Source organism: Drosophila eugracilis, unplaced genomic scaffold, assembly GCF_018153835.1.
Source record: "Drosophila eugracilis isolate 14026-0451.02 unplaced genomic scaffold, ASM1815383v1 contig_2152, whole genome shotgun sequence".
Lineage (NCBI taxonomy): Eukaryota > Metazoa > Arthropoda > Insecta > Diptera > Drosophilidae > Drosophila > Drosophila eugracilis.
Window position 1 is genome coordinate 1,565,038 of NW_024573036.1, and position 16,556 is coordinate 1,581,593.

The 16,556-nt window shown below is 45.1% G+C and overlaps 2 protein-coding genes and 1 long non-coding RNA gene across 3 annotated transcripts; all 3 read left to right on the plus strand.

Moving 5' to 3' along the window:
- Window positions 1-2,110: 2,110 nt before the first annotated feature.
- On the plus strand, window positions 2,111-12,470 carry LOC108110908. Its single transcript, XM_017220170.2, has 16 exons — window positions 2,111-2,903; window positions 3,383-3,520; window positions 3,576-3,757; window positions 3,813-3,986; window positions 4,527-4,664; window positions 4,935-5,015; window positions 5,073-5,383; window positions 5,609-5,927; window positions 6,003-7,470; window positions 7,524-7,762; window positions 7,959-8,137; window positions 8,541-9,946; window positions 10,004-10,199; window positions 10,845-10,979; window positions 11,865-12,278; window positions 12,361-12,470. Exons 1-15 carry the CDS (start codon window positions 2,712-2,714, stop codon window positions 12,248-12,250), a joined length of 5,544 nt encoding a protein of 1,847 aa, XP_017075659.2. The 5' UTR covers window positions 2,111-2,711; the 3' UTR covers window positions 12,251-12,278; window positions 12,361-12,470.
- LOC108110909 lies at window positions 10,413-10,777 on the plus strand. The gene is made up of 2 exons (XR_001772576.2): window positions 10,413-10,494; window positions 10,546-10,777. It is a non-coding gene; the product is annotated as an uncharacterized LOC108110909 (long non-coding RNA).
- Window positions 12,382-13,122, plus strand: LOC121529672 (probable serine/threonine-protein kinase DDB_G0272282). The gene is made up of 4 exons (XM_017220175.2): window positions 12,382-12,566; window positions 12,640-12,803; window positions 12,875-13,016; window positions 13,071-13,122. Exons 1-4 carry the CDS (start codon window positions 12,382-12,384, stop codon window positions 13,120-13,122), a joined length of 543 nt encoding a protein of 180 aa, XP_017075664.2.
- The last annotated feature ends 3,434 nt before the right edge of the window (window positions 13,123-16,556 follow it).

Here is a 16,556-nt window from a genome sequence, read left to right on the forward strand (position 1 = left end):
GTGCGTATGCTTGATATTTGCCGCAATTTCAGGCCGAAAGCACATTTAAGTCGCCGCAGCAGGAAAGCCTAAATATTTGCGTAGTAAGCGCTGTGAGGGCGAGAAACTTCACAGGGCCCATAAGACAATTTGCTGCTAGCTTTCTGTAGTGCACTGGAAAAAATAGTTTTAAATTTGAGATTTTAACAAAAAATTATTAAATATAAGCTAAGATGGGCTTCACGTCTGTTAATAATCTTTTGGTGTTTTAGAAGAAATCAAAAGTAGGTGTATTTTCCCTCTGTGTACAGAAACTCATACATATGCACGACTAGATACACACACTTACATTTCGGCTTGGGGATGATTGTGTTGCCTTCGGAATTGTGGACTCTGAGCAAACACCGTGCAACGGAAACTATCGTCGTCTATATTGAGGAAACGGCTGGGGCTTTTCGGTCTGGGCATTTCGGGTTACATAACTGATTAAAGATTGGCCTAGCTTATGGGGATATACTCGTACAGATGTGGCGGGAGAGATTGGGCAAGGGCTAACCTCTCGTGTCAACTTGTTGACTAAGCAAAGTCAGCCCATATGAGTTATGATTTACTCAGCTCCTAAACAGGGAAGACAATGGTATGGGGAATTGCTACTCACTGCCTCTTATTTATCCATCAATCAGTGAAAAATATTATACTAATAATGTGTATCCTTTCGAAAAGAGATACTTCTGCCTTGATATTTTGATATCCCTCCAGTTCCTCATTAAAATATCAAAGCAAAATTAATTCAAAAACTGTTTTCTGACCTTTCAGCTATTAAGTTACTACAAAAGACCTCTAAAACTGTAAGTCAGATTTCTAAGACAACTTTAAGATCATCGCCGCCTAAAAGAAACACAATTAGTTTCATTTGGGTCATTTCCCCTTCCGTAAGATGAATCTTCAAACGTTTTATATGTGTCCTAATGCCATAAAACAGACCTAAATTCGTGGTTTGCCGTAGCCGTTGTAATTTTGTTATGACCTCTGCCCCCTAATGCCCACCCCCAAAGTTTGCCATAGGAAATTTCAGAGTAATTTAGTTGAAATGCTGCAGTGGCAGCTTTGTTTGGCTTTGTTCTTTCATTTTGTGGCAGATATCTCAAGCAAATTAACCTAACTACTCTTAATGCCGGAGTACAGGCTTCCCTCACTTCACTCACACACAAAAACCAATTAAATTCTTCCGCAAAGGCATGAAAGCTTCGTTGCTTCGATTAAAGCTTTCCCAAGGATGATAAGATGGGGATGCACCGGAAAAACGGAACACCAGATCGAAAATGTTTATAGTAATAACAATAAGAGATATGTTTATTATATCAAAGAGTTAGGAATTTAGGAATTTCTGATTGCTGACCCACTCAAACTTTTTTGGTGCTTGTTTTTATGTGATTTTATGGAATTGTCTCATAATAATAAAGTAAATTATTAACAATAAAATTAAAGTTGATAATATAGAATCTGAGATAAAAGAACCATAATAAAGTTTGGCGAAACTCCATGAAAAGTTTAAGGCAATGACTGGGCTGGATTTCGTGACGTGTACATTTTGTTAGACATGTTTTTGCCTTAAAGCCAGACATGGAAGCCGTGTGAAGTCAACTTCTGTGGACGCCTCGAACGCGTTCTAAGTGAAATTTAGCCGCTAGCTACGTGACGATGCTGCTGTTTCTGTTGTTCCCTACGTTCCTGCTTCTGAAATAGCTGCATGAGGCATGTGGACATGGCGATGGCGATGGCGATGGCGATGGCGATGGCTGTGACGATGGCATGTCCTGGCCGACTGTCTGCCTTGTTGACATACGTCCTGCTGCCTTTTTGTCGAGCTGTTATGCGCAAACGCATGCTCTGCTGCCTACTTCCAGGCGTTTCATTGTTGCGCTTTTGCAGTCGCAGAATCCCCCGAAAAGCATAGAACCAGAAAGCCCACCCGTCCACCAACCCCCAACGCACCAGATGCCGAACATCTGTTTAATGTTTGCCTCGCTTCCAGGGAAACTCTCTTAAAACTCGAGTGAAAGCCTCTAGCTCTCTCGGTGCGTCGGAAAATGCGAGTGCTGGCTGAGTTTCAGTTCCAGCATCAGCGCCATCGAGTGAGGAGCGTATTTTGGAGGCCGGAAAATCCGTGAAAACTGTCGGGTTACTCAAGCCACGCAGCACACACACACACCCCAGCCAAAAAAAGATGAAAATCCTGTGAAAAGCAGCCAACTTAGCAAATTTTAAGAACAATTAACAAGACTCCGCGGAAAAACACACAAATTAAAAGCAGAGAAAAGCCTCCGCATAAGGACTTTTGAAGGAAAACGTCGACTTTGCGTTTTTCCTACGGCTTTTCCATCGTTTTTTGGCCAGCGCGAATATCGATTGCTGACTGCCTTGCATAAGTCCACGAAGATTAGTATACAAACGCAGTCAAAAGCGCCTGGAAAAGCGATTCAAATGACAACGAACAACACGGCGTACTCGTAGTAATTAAGTTTTTTAATCATCCATATTGAAGTCATCATGGAGCAGGTGAAGTTACGGATCTCAAAGCCTGGCCCAGACAATTGACACGAAGAAAAGACAACACGATTTACCCGGATATATATAGAACTTGAATTCTCCCTTGCGTGTGTGTGTGTGTGCTTGCCCCTGTTTCGCTTTTATTTTCTTTTTCATTTTATTTCTTTTGTTGCCGTTTGAAAATGGATATTGCCTTGCGTGGCACAAACACAGCATCATCCACATCAGCGACTGGAACTGGTGAGTCCTTGGGATCCCTGGCTCAAAGGCACATAATCACATCTTTTATTCCGCTGGCAAATGAAACATCGACCTTTTCATTTACAGGCCTGCATCATGCTGTGTCATTGGGCAACATTGAGGTCTCCACCAAGGTTCGTACTCATGAGGCACCTAGCTACCCAAAACGCCAAAACGGAAAACATGAAACACCGCAAAGTGTGCGGCGAGTAAAATTAATTTATGTCAGGCGCAAAATTCGGAGAAGGAGATGCTGTCATGGCGAGTGATTGACACACTTATTGTAGTAGCAATGCGAAGGGAAGGAGGGGGAAATCTGCGTGCAAGTAGTAGGATATGTTGGAAGAGCTTAGGCAGAAACTAGGGAAGAAATTGAGGGATTAGTCAAGATCAGCAAAGTCAGAAGGGAGACTAAAATTTATTAAAATCTCGAGCTGTAATCATCATTATTGAGAAAGTTAAAGGGAAAACGTGTCGTATACGTTATATAAATATTAGTATTGTGTTCTTAACCAAAGGTTTATGAAGTATACGACATGGTGACCCATTAGTTTAGGCGTTAAATTGTGGAAAATTATTTAATTTCAATGTATTTTATATTCCCAACCACCAGACTACCTACTCCAGCCACATGGATCGCAGCTACGACTCCGAAGACGAACACACTGGTCGCCGCAGACTTCGCCACACGCTCTCCACCGAGTTGCAGCCTCGCACTTCAGTTTACTCACGAGGAGATATTAGGGAACAGGTGACATATATATAGCATAATCCAGACATTATACTAAACAAATACTTGCCTAAAGTACTGCCTCACAGATCGCCAGCTGCACAGCATAGAGCAGCGTCCTAGGCGAGAACGATTCTTCGGCTGCCTTTCACGTCGTGGTCAAACGCAGTCGGGCAGTTTTTTGGGTGGCTGCGTGGGCCGGCGAGTGCCCTCCGATGAGAATCTGGCCGCCTACGCACCGTTTGAAAAGTATCCACGGTAAATAGATTTCAAAATATATATCCTTAAGCTCGACTTAAACCGATTTTGGCAGCTACCAGAACAACTACACAGACACACACGAATTGGAAAGTTCCTATTTTCGCCGACAGCCGGCTTCGATTCTGAGCACTGGTAAATCGAGTGAAGCGGACCTGGGTGGCCGCTACTCCTGGATAGGTCAGCAGCAGGTGACCAACAACAACTCCGACTACCAGTCGGACCACAGGTATGAACCGCCTGGAAGGGCCATCGAATCTCAGTACAGAAACAGATAAACAGAACCAAAAATACCTAAATTAAAAACCGTAAATGCTATGCCAACTGTCGCTTAGATCATGCTTTACTGTCGCACTTTCTGTAGTCACTAACTCTCTGTCGCTCGCTATACCCTCAACTCTCCCGATATCTATATCTATATATATATATATATTGTTTTGTATATATATAGTAAGTAAGATGCTTGCAATGCTTGCCTGAACTTTCCACCCAAGAACAACAGCCTTCCGACTCATCCACTGCATAATGCCGCTTTTTGCCTCCAAGTTCTTCTCAACCACTCGAAAACCACTGATAAACCACCTACTAGAAATGCTGTATAAAAATACTTTTTCGTGTACTCTTTCGTTATTCATCCACCTGTCCTTCTCTCCTGAAAACCAAAAATAAAAACAAAAACGACTGTAAAAATCAACCAAAATTTAACAATTGATATTGCCACAACCAAAACCCCACCAAATACTAAATGAAATGATCAAAATGTGTAAAGGGCAACTTGTTGTACAGCACCACTTGAATCCTTTTACCAGGATGTTTTGCTACGGAATTATTATGTCGAGCTTTGCGCTCCACCAAATCCTACACCACCAACATCACACACCAATCAAATCGCTAATCTAAATGTTTGGTATGTAAAGTGATCTAAAATCTAACAAACTACTTAAATAAGATATGAATGCAAAATCTGCAAAAAAAAACTCTACTAAAAAAGTGCGCTAATCAAAAATGTTTATTTATGTTATGTGTCTGCACGTGACCAAAGCAAAAAATCAAAAAAAAATCTAGTTAAAATAATTAAATTAATGAATAAAACTAAAGAAAATGCTTGTGTGTTCAGAACGCTGAAATGTTTCAAAGGAAACTTGTTTAATATTCCGCTGATGTGCTTACTCCACAGCTCGTATCACTGCCCCACATACGCCACGATGCCAACCACACACCACCAACACCACCATCAGCAGCAGGGCGGAAGCGCCAGGTAAGTGCTCGGGATTATCCCATCCAGAAATCGTCTTTCACAAAGTCCCTCATCCAGAACAAAACACGTAAGCTTCGCCAGGTCCCACACACTCACCAGCTTCGACAACGTTAATGCCGGATTTCGATCTTCGGGGCGTTTGAAATCCGCCCGGAGCCAGGAACGATTAATTGGGGGCAAGAAACCTATTATTGCCACAGGATCCCTCTACGAGACCCTGCAGCCACCGCTCCAAGGCCAGCAGCAGCCTCAGCAGATGCAGCCGCAACAAAGCTCCACTCTGCCCAAGAGCTGGCTGCCTCCACCAGTTCAGCTTCAGCCCTGCCAGCACCACCATGCCCCGATTCACCTGCACCAGCCCATTCCAGGTGAGGACTTAGCCACCCAATTGCCAAAAGGCACATGTACAATGAGTGAATCACTTATCAGGTTAGGCCCAGCATTGCCTAAAGATCAAGCTCTACTGGAACATAAACTGAAAGCTATGCTTATTAATTTACTACCCTGTAACTTTTTTTAAATTCAGGCTTATTACCAGTTTGTTGGTTTTTAATTAATGATTAATAATTATTTGTTACTCCTCTAATTTACAGATAACATGGTTGGCCTAATCATACCGCAACCGCTGCCCTTGGCTCTTCCACTGCCCAGTCCCGAAGTTCTCATCGTGGAAAAGAAGTTCCGCAATGCCATGAAGACGCAGGCCACTCAAACGGATGCAGCTGCCCGCCGTCAGGGTCAAATTGGATACAATACCCAGGTGCTGGCTTTAAGTCCCCGGCCACCTCATCGTATTAAGGTGGTTTCTCAGGGGGCTCAAACGAATGGCCTGCAGAATGGCAAGAAGCTAACTAAAAGCCTCTCTGAGATACCCAATGGCAAGGAGGTACCATTGCATCATTATCCCCAGGGGTTAGTTTTATTTCCTTTTTAAAAAAGAAATCCCTTTTCCTCGATTACAAACTAATTTTTATTTCCCACCCACAGATCCATATTCCCCCATGAGATGATCTACCGCACCCAGTCGCAGGATGTGACGCCTTTGCAGACCCTTTCGGATGCCCAGAACAACATCATGTACTACAAGCCGCCGCCACCTTTGCTGGATGCCCACAGCTATGGACTTGGCATGGAGCATCTGAGCAGGACCCGCCCTTCGCCCTCCGAGCAGAGTGTGGAGTACGTGAATGTGAATGCCGCTGCAGTGGCCCTCAATGAAAGCTTCGACTATGAGAGCAACAGTTTGCCTCGACGAGCGTGTACCTCGCATACGGATTTCTATTCGAATAGCTTGCCCAGGCGTCAGGATGTGTGCAAACATGTTACGGAGTGCTCGGAACTCATTGCCGATAGTGTTCCCTTGGACTTTAGCCAATCCCATTTATTGCCGCCACCGAGTGAGTACTGCAAGAACGACGACGAGGATGTGGAGGAGTACTACGACGAGGAGGAGGATCATCCACATGAAACGGAGAGCTATAGCTCGGAGGTTTGCATAGAACAGGCAGCCCAGCATCGACGGATGTCCATGTTGCCCCAGATGATAGATTCTCCGTTTCGTCGCGATGATTTGAGAAGGCAATCCATGCCGGTTTATGGCCAAACGGAGAAGCTCATCGATGGCTTCGGACCTAGGAGCTCTTTCCGAAGGCGCGACAAGGTCAGCTGCTTTCCAGATGAGCCGCCTGCAGCTCAAGATCGAGATGAGCAGGAAATATTTATAGATTTCAAGCCGCACATCTCGCCAAAGCCGAGTCCCAAGTTGCAACTGAAGCACCGGAAGCAGCACAAGGCGGAGATCGCCATGAGGAAGATGCAGCAGCAGAGGATGGCACAGGCGGCAGCCTTGACCCTGCCGAAACCAAAGCCACAGCCAGTCGAAGTTGAGGTTAGAAAAGTTGAACTTGAGCCCAGCGATGAGGAGGAGGACGAAGACGAAGCCTCCGAACCCGAAGAAGAAGACGAAGAGGAGGATGAACAGAAACTGGAAACGGATCACCAGGAGGATGAGGAGCCACTTTACGAGAACATTATCCCCTGTGGCTGCCGAGTGGAGCCCCAGCCAGATGTCGAGAATATCCAAGATAAGCGGTCCCAGTTCCGCAAGCGTTCCGTCAGTTTGGACGATGACTATGAGGCCAAGACTTCCGAAACTCCTACCCCCGGGCTGCGACTCCCGTCAACTCCGGCCAGTCCTTCTCGCGATGAACTGCTGGCCAATGTATCAACTTATCCCTCCTCAGACTCGCTGGCCAATGACAATACACGCGATCATTCCGATGGCATATGGAATGAATCGCAGGTTACTGTCTTGACGGCTGAGCAGCGCGATATATCCGATGGGTCCTACAGTTCCAACTTGCTATTGACCCCCTCCTCGAAGAGAAAGAATCTCCTGCTGCAGCATCAGCAGAGAAGCTCGGTGGACACCGATGCCCTCGATTTTGAGGAACAAGTGGGTATATGATAGACATTTTCTCAGCCTTAATTCTATAATGTACCTTTTAGAGCCCCACCTATGGCCTACAAACACTGCCGAAGATCATCAAGACGCCCACACCAACCGCATCGAGGCCAGCTTCCACTTTACCCCTTATGCCACCACCAGCTATTGCCGTGACCCCATCCTCAAATCAGATCCTGGACTCCTCCATAAGTTCACCACTGCCCAAGAGGAGCATGGTGGCCAGAGGATCAGTTCCAGATGCTCGACAGCTCATGTTTATGGGCGGAGCCGCCAAACAAAGGTTACTAGCAAGTCAATGGGGGTTTTCTAGATATGAAGGCAACTTAAATTGTTTTATGCCTAAAAGTATGCAATGAATTCTTATAATTTTTAAAAACTGAAAATGAGAATATTCGAATCTGATCCCTAAGAAATATAATGTATCTTCCATGATAAATTAGATAACAATATTTAAAATACGTATTACTCCTTCCCAGACACTCTGATGCCTCGTTCCTGCCCATGGGCGCCACAGATTTCGCCCGCAGTGCGGACATATCGGAGTGCAGCACGAACACAGATGAGTATGCCACCTGCACGGACACCTCGAAACGTACACCAGGTATTAAGACACCGCCGACAACGACCAGTTCATCGTCGACCACACAAGTGCCAGGTTTGGGCCTCCCGATACGTACTCGTACCCGTACTCGTACTCGTGCTGTGTGTGTTCCTGTCTGTGTGTAGAACTCGTACCAAATCGCATTACCCAAGTCTTGATCCATGAATGAGTGTTATAAAAACCAAATCGAATCGTGCTCGTGGCCACCACTCCACCATCATTGCCACCAAACCACCGATTACTCTCACCGCTTCCATGCCTCACGCCCTAGTGTTAAACAGCCTATAGCTTATAGACCGTAGACTCATCTGCCACACTTCAACTTTGTCTGTCTCTCTCTTCCCTAGTTAAATGTTGTTGCCTGATCAAATGCCTTGCCCGCAATGCTTTAGCTGTACCTTTAGGTCCTCCTCAAAGATCCTTATTAACTAGTAGGTTCACTTCTTTCCTTTGACAGTTTCCACTCAGAGCTCGCAGTTGGAGAAGACGCACGCCGGGAGTTCCTTCGAGAGCGCCAGTTCCCTGTACTCCATGAGGGAGGACCTGCTGCAGCACGACGAGAAGGAAAAGGATAAGCAGGCCACTCTTACCAAGACCCATCTGAAGTCTCCCATTGGATCGGTGGCCGAGTTGACCAAGAAATCGCCCTCGCACTCCATCAGCAGCACCACCTCTTCGGGCAGTTGTCCTGTCACGGGAGCAGCCATCAAGTCTCCTGCCAAGGAAAGTTTGCCGCAAACGGTCGCCAGTTCGGGAACGTCTCAAGTGAAAGTCAGCTCGGCAGAAAGTGTCCCTCCGGGTGCTAAGCCCAAGCCCGACTCCATATCGGAAGATGAACGCAGCGAAGTGCGTTACTCCTCCTCCGGCTACTACGAGAGTCCTCACGATGAGGATGACGAGGAGCAGGTGAATCGAAGCAAGGCTCGTCGGCTACGACAGGAAGACGAACGGAAGAGGCGCAAGACTAGCATGAAACTGGACATTGAGAAGGAGAACATGCGTGCCCTGACCAGTCCCATTAAGAAGCCTACGAGTTCTAGCAAAATCACATCACCAGAGCAGCAGTCTTCTGGACCCTTGGACAATGGCAGCAGTCCCAGCAAGATGAAGCGCTTCCGTCCCAAGATACGAAGACAGTTGAGGAAGAGCTCCCGGGAGGATGTCCTTGCGGCGGCAGCGGTACGAAGAAGTCGTGCCACGCCCACTATATTCGGTCTGAGCAGCGGCAGTGGAGACACTGAGATGCTGCTAGATGCCAGCATGGCAACTGGTGCCGTAACAGGGACATGCACCACCACAACTGCCATGACAACCGCATCAGCTGCTTCCAAGGTAGCAACATCGGAATCATCAGCGACCACTCTACCGGAGGCTGTAGTTATTCCATTGACCGTGAAGAAGCCACACAGTTGCGCCACACCCACATCACTGCTCTCGCCCAAACTGCCCAAATCCAGCAGTGCCCAGTCGAAGTCCACATCGGACACGTTTCAACTCAAAGCCAAATCCATTGAGTCCCTGCGGTCTGTATCACCCGGTTCGGATTCTGTGTTCTACAGCGAAGCGGATGGCAACGCGGCCAGTGGCGAGCACGGTGGCCACTGTCACCATTGCGGCAAAGAGATGGAGGGCAAGCAGCAAGGCAACACCATCAGCGAGCTCGCAGGTGATTCGGTGGAGTCCATACCCTTCATCGAACAGGATATCGTTAAGCCACCCTCAGACTTTGCTGACTCACCAGTGACCACCAAGACCACTCAGCGGCTGTACAAGAAGATGGACAAGCGATTCCGATCCGAGGAACGCTATCACGGCGAAAGGGGCAGGCACTACAAAACCAGGCAGGAGAATATCAGAGCAAAGGTAAGAAACTTAGAAATATCAGATATAATCTAGGATATAATGATCTAAATTTGATAGAGTGAGGAGCGCGGACGCGTACCCAGCCTGCCCAATACCCCTGTGCTGCGTCCTGCCGGCTCCAGTCCTTGTGTCCTGCCGGATATCAACACTGAGCAGAGCCAGCACATCATATATAAGGGACATTATGATGCAGGACGATATACTCGACTGACCGATGATGACTTGTGGACCCAGCTGGACCACCAGTGCTTTGGTAAGTGACACGAACTTGATAGGTTTAAGGACAAGCTAAGAAGTAGCACACAAAATGTATATTTGGGGGTTGGACTTCCTGTTACATGGCATCGCTTCGTTTATTATAAAAAGATTAAAATGTAATTTTCCAAATCAAATAAGATTCGCCACAGTTGGTCATGTCAAAACTCAAGTTACTATAGCTTTGCTTTACATAAGAAAATATTAAGTATCCGCCAGCTCGACGATGAAGAGCTATCTTTTAATATTAGTCTTTACTATATGGCTTGGGCAAGTTATCGGTAATAGGAATCGTAAGTTTCTTAAGCTTACGTAATATCCAAGGCTTAAAATATGATTTTTAGGTTTTTGCACCGTAGAGAAGAAGAAGCCTAGATGTAGCTTGAACGGCAGACCAAGTCCCATATTCTTTCAGTACAATGCAACTTTGAATACATGTCACACTATCAGCAATGCCTGTTCTAACTCAATAAGAAAGTTCGCATCGAAACCCCTTTGCGAGGCATTCTGTGAGCATTCTGATAGTGCGAAAAACTGAAATATGTTTAATTTCAAATAAAATGGATTAAAGGATTACATCCGCATTAGATCAGCACCTTCTGGTTGTATTACATGATTGATACCCTTTTCATATCCCCTATAGATCGCTCCAGGGAACGTCGAGCTTCGACGGAGTCCGAGAAGGGCTTCCACGCCAAATACCAAGTGATCCTGCATCGCCTCGTCCAGCGGCGCTGCACCCTGGAAATGTACCATCGCCAGAAACACAACAGCTTCCGTAAGTCCCAAAACACCCACTCGGAGCACCCTGTACGAACACCCAAACAATATTCTAATTTTGGCACAACGTGCGCGCCTTTTTGGTGGGAAATCTCGAGAGAGAGAGAGAGCGGGAGAGAGATTGAGAGAAAAGCCCTAGCCAAGTGGGAGAACTTCAGAGATAATGAATGACATGGCGCTCCGGATTTTCATGACCGGCACTTGGCATACATAGATATGTGTGTAGGAACCGCCAGACGGAGCCGAAAAAAAGAACAACCCACAGTTTTTTGGCTCTATTATCGAGAATAGTTGAGGTGCGTGCTTTGTTGTGTGCCGACCATAAAAAATCCGCAACGCTTCCCGTTCGGTACTTCGGTCGCAGCCAAATGTAAAGAAATAAGTGCGAAAAGTTTTAGGAATATTTTTGTGGTATTTACACGATACTCGGGCCAAATGATTGGTGGGTAAACAAAGAAAATCAAACGTTGCCGTTAGCCAGGGATTTCTGTGTTCTGTTTTATTTTGTAATTTGTCTTGCTTATTACCACACAGAACTAATTGCCTCCAATTCCACGCCGGACTCAGTGAGGCGCAAGTTGGAGGAGGTGCTGAAGCTGATGCTCCTGGTCTGGGCACGCGAAAGCTTTGTGATATCCAAACTCAGCGGCGGGGCACATGGTAAACGATGTCCGGACGAAATCCGGAAATAAAATAACACAAATCACTTAAGTCCCCCTCTCTCTCGGTCTCTATAAATAATCCACCATGAGAACATATTATGAAAACATTAATGGCCATGGGGAGGACTTTGTAGTCATGAAATGATAAGCAACCTTTGGAAATTCTAGGAAAATATTAAATGTGGAAACTTAATAAGTATAAAACTACTTTCCTCTCTCAGGCGTGGATAAAACCGTGGTGGTCAAGAGCGACTCCGGTGAATTTGGCTTCCGCATCCATGGATCCAAGCCCGTGGTAGTGGCTGCCATCGAACCGGAGACTCCAGCAGAGAGCTCTGGCCTGGAGGTGGGCGACATTATAATCTCCGTGAACGGAGTCCAGGTTCTGGACAAACACCACACCGAGGTGGTCAAGATCGCGCACGATGGCTGCGAAAAGCTGGAGCTACAGGTGGCCAGGACCATTGGAGTTCTAATGCACGAGCAACTGGAGCCACCAAGCCAACCCTATCTTCAGTGGATACTTGTGGCGGCAGAGCGGGCAGGCCAAGGGAGCTCCGAATTCCAAGAAATGGGTGCGACGCTGGTTCTCCCTGAGGCCCGATAATTGTCTCTACTACTACAAAACTGAAGATGTGAGTATGAGTTAAGAGACGTGGTGCCTAGGAATGACAAAGATATAAAATATTAATAATTAACAATTTGCTAATCTTGCAGGACTCGCAGCCCGTTGGAGCCATGATAATGGCCAAGCACACGGTGGACCTGTGTCCTGTGGATGTGGGCAAGCCCTTCGCCTTCAAAGTGGACGCTGGAGAGGGCATTCCCATGTACGTGGCTGCCGACTCCGATGAGTTGGCCAACAGGTGGCTCCAGCTGCTACGACAAGCTGCCTCGCAGGACAACCAGTGGCTGGACAAAAGGTTGGGGGACACTGATCTCGGAGATCGCTGATCCGATTTACTGATCCATTCTCTCACATCATTTCCCTCACAGCGCGCGGTGCCTGTACCAGAGCCCCACCAACATTCAGAGGCCCGACTGCTTCGGCTACCTACTCAAATTGGGCTCAAGGTGGTGCGGATGGTCGAAACGCTATTGCGTTCTTAAGGATGCCTGCCTCTATTTTTACCAAGATGCAAATAGCAAGAGTGCATTCGGTGAGTCAACTCGACTAGTTCTCGGACAGATTGACTGACTGGCCAGCAATTAATTACATTTCTCTACTTAGGCATGGCCTGCCTGCACGGCTACAAAGTGGCCTCGATGTCCGCGAATGCATCCGGCAAGAAGAACTCGTTCGAGATCATACCACCAGAGACCAAGTTGCGTCACTACTTCTTCTGCACCGAAAGCGAGATGGATAAGAAGCGGTAAGTATCTTAGAGATACATTAATATCTTACTTATTTAAACTTACCCTTCCAGCTGGATATCCGCACTGGAATACTCCATTGACCGCTGGATTAAGTCCGGGTAACTAAGGTTAAAGACACGCTCCAGGTCGGCTCTGAGCAGCCGGCTCAAGCGTCGCAGTTTCAGCTACTTGATGGATTAGGACTTTGATTTTGATTTGATTCGTTCGACACTAGTACGGGTACTACCAACAACAACAACAACAACACTTAGATCTTAAGCCAAGCAAACCAATTAGTTTTAGGCATAGGCGATTGCTTAGTCCAAGGAATTTAGTCGGTCATTCAAATCGGGTTTAAAACTATTTTGAACACAGATATATACACATATAGAGGAATACGATAGGACATTTTTGGTGTGTATTCTTGTTATATAGCTTACAACAAATTGCATATATATATATATACAAAACTTATGTTTAGTGAGGTTGTCTTGTCACTTATATACATAGAATATATTAGCCACAAAACCAGCGGGAGAAACGATCGTACAGCAGACCAAGTTGATTGGCTAATGTATATAGAATTCGGCTAGGTTAGATCCAGATCCAAATCCAAATTGGAATGATTAGGTATTCAAGGGCTCAAATCCAGGCAAGGCAAACGTTTTTTAGATAAATGTCTATTTACAGAAAGGGTATCATAGAACAAAGAACAACTCAAGCGAGACCAAAATTCGGAATTATCAGAGTGTAACAGTCGGAAAAGTCATTATCAAGGGCCGCAGAAGTTTTTCATTTTCCATAGCTGCTTCCATCGAGAATGAACACAACATTTTGTGGATAATTAACAACGGTTTTCGTCCTTATTGGAATCGATTATTAGTTAGACGCGATTACGATGTAAGCCGCCATTAGTTAGCTTTTTTGATAGGTTGGATTTTTTTAGGAAACACACTCACACACACACAAACGCACACATCAAGGTCATTGTAGGTCAAACAATAATATAATAGCGATTAATTCGGATCCAGTAGTTACTTTGTCATATAAAGATATGATCTTTAAAATGCTGATTTCAGGTTTTTTTGGGTCAGCGTTTAAATACCGCGATTGAGTGAGGATGCAACAATTTTGAAGCTTCTTTTTGGTTTTATCAAGACGGTAGCGAGTATATATACACACATATATATTTTATATATTTTAAATAGAGATTTCCAATTCGGCGAGCCGCAAAAACTTAGATAATAAATGTATGCATTACGACGATTATATGATATGATAAGAGGCAGCCATCTTAAGTTGTAACTCATCGAGTGGAAAACCAGACGGCAGACACAACAGACAAAAGAAAAACTAAATAAGAGCTTTAATTATTAAATAAAGGATATACCGAGAACAAATCACAAACGTCTCTCTTGCTGACAGCCCGGGGGCATTGAAATGCATCTAAACATCATCAATTTGGCTCAACGATCCGATCGGATTCGATTCGATTCAGGCCCGGCCCAGGCTACCTGCTGAGGCCAACGAAGCATTTCAAATGCGATCAATGAACCTGTTGCTTCTGGCCCTCTAGCCCCAAACTACCGGCTGAACTCCGAGCTGGCCACATGTTTTACACAAATTTCGAGTAATTTATTTTAAAATCGTAAAGCGATGCAAAATATGCAAGGAGGGAAACGACCACCTTTGCGCACTGAAAGAAAATGTACTCCCAAAAATTTGTATTATTGTCATAACAAAGCCAAAAGTGGCCGGAATATGGAATGTTATACTTCGTTGAGTTTCTATTTCAATTTCCAGTAAAACTGCTTTCACAGTTTGAAGTGGGAATTTTTTTATACTATATATTAGCATATAATAAAGAACAAGTGACTTCCAAAGTATTTTTAAAATTTTTTATCATAAATATCAATTTTAGCTTCTCTAATGCGACATTCCAAATGAATGTTATTATAAACAGCATAAAAACCCCTTCTTTTCCTTCTGATTTCCCTTAACGTTTCCATATTTCTTATATCCAACATTTAATAGGTTGATTTTCAAGCGGCGCCCATGAGGCAAGACTATTTTCTGAGTGCAGCCACAGAGCAACAGTTGTTGATGGGGGAAGTTGACGACTAGCATAACAATTCGCTCGCCCTATGAGGCAGCTACCGTTTTTGCCTCTCCTCGTTTCTACCACTTATTTCTGGTCTTCTGGCTGCCGCTTGGTATCTCCATTTACTGTTTTCGCAGTGGCAACAGCCACAATTTAGTTCCACTGTGCAGCACCTTAATTACATGGCTCCGGCTCTCTTTTGTTGGGTACTTTTCGGGTTTTCTTTTTCGGCATCTCGGGATCATTACGAACATGATCATCATTGTAGCTAAAACGTAACTCCCCCTACTTTCGGACCCTCACTGATTTCTTGGTCTTTGCTTTTCGTTTCCTTCTTTCCTTCTACCACTTGACCGCATTGATGCTGGATTGGTAGAAGAGGTTGCCAGATTGGTAGGCCTGGAATTCCTTAACTGATAAGGTTTCAGCCTTATTTGAATTAGATAGTTATAAGTTAGCTAATGATAAAATATACATATAATAGGGAACCTTAAACTTACTAAAGCGTTAAAATGTATTTAAAAAACCGTCTCAATAATGCAATTTTTATTTTCTTGAATCACTTTTCAAACCCTCATCTTCAATATCCTATATTTGGTGAACTCACTTCCCTTACTCCTGTCATAAATACCAATTAACCTTAATAAAAGTCAGTCTGGCGATAACATGGTCTGAGGAACCATATTACTTTTACGATCATTTTTCATAAACGAAAATTATGACTTGGCTGCCGAAATTTTGTACATTTTCCAATTTGTCATTGTTAAAACGCAAATCGGAATATATGCCTGTTTAATGTATTCATTAGCAAGCCTTTCAAGCCACTTATCAGTGGAATAATCGATTCACTATAGAACCATTGATAAGGCGATATGAGTAATGTACTTTATTCCTCCCTAACCTTCCACATAATCGCCGCTTAGCAACCCTTTCTTCGAAGAAGCCCTATAGTCCTCCCCCCTGAAAATGCTTTATGATTAGTCATTCCCCTAAACGAAACCGCAACAAAACCCGAAGAACAAAATGCACCCCACTGAAAAAAAGAATAACAATAAACAGGGGACTACCAGAGTTACACCCTCCACCTTCTCCGGGGGAAATCGCCATAAAGATCCATGGCCAGCAACGGCAATCTGGCAACACCCGACCACTTTTCACCCTACCCTCTCGACCGGGCCCAAAAAAGCAGTCGGTGGTAGTCGGTAGTCGGACGGTAAACAGGTAGCGCTCTAACTGACAATAACTCGTCGTACGAATGCACGTTCCACGCTCCGCCAGTGCCAGTCTCTGTATAAGTCCGTCCCCAGGTCCGGCCGTCCGTTTAGCAGCGTGCGACTGGCGGTCGGTCGGCTGGCGGTTGAGTTCGGTTCAATTCCTCTCCTGCACTGAGAGAAACGCACTATAAGCTAGGGAATATGATAATAGGAAATATATTCCTATTGTAAAACTAACAAAT

Bases quoted from the DNA above. Each gene is read 5' to 3' on its own strand.
- LOC108110908 (XM_017220170.2), top strand. From the start codon at position 2,712: ATGGATATTGCCTTGCGTGGCACAAACACAGCATCATCCACATCAGCG. The intron at 3,987-4,526 runs GTATGAACCGCC...AAATGTGTAAAG, and splicing joins GACTACCAGTCGGACCACAG to GGCAACTTGTTGTACAGCAC. The intron at 8,138-8,540 runs GTTTGGGCCTCC...TTCCTTTGACAG, and splicing joins GTCGACCACACAAGTGCCAG to TTTCCACTCAGAGCTCGCAG.
- LOC121529672 (XM_017220175.2), top strand. From the start codon at position 12,382: ATGATAATGGCCAAGCACACGGTGGACCTGTGTCCTGTGGATGTGGGC. The intron at 12,567-12,639 runs GTTGGGGGACAC...TTTCCCTCACAG, and splicing joins AACCAGTGGCTGGACAAAAG to CGCGCGGTGCCTGTACCAGA. The intron at 13,017-13,070 runs GTAAGTATCTTA...TTACCCTTCCAG, and splicing joins AGCGAGATGGATAAGAAGCG to CTGGATATCCGCACTGGAAT.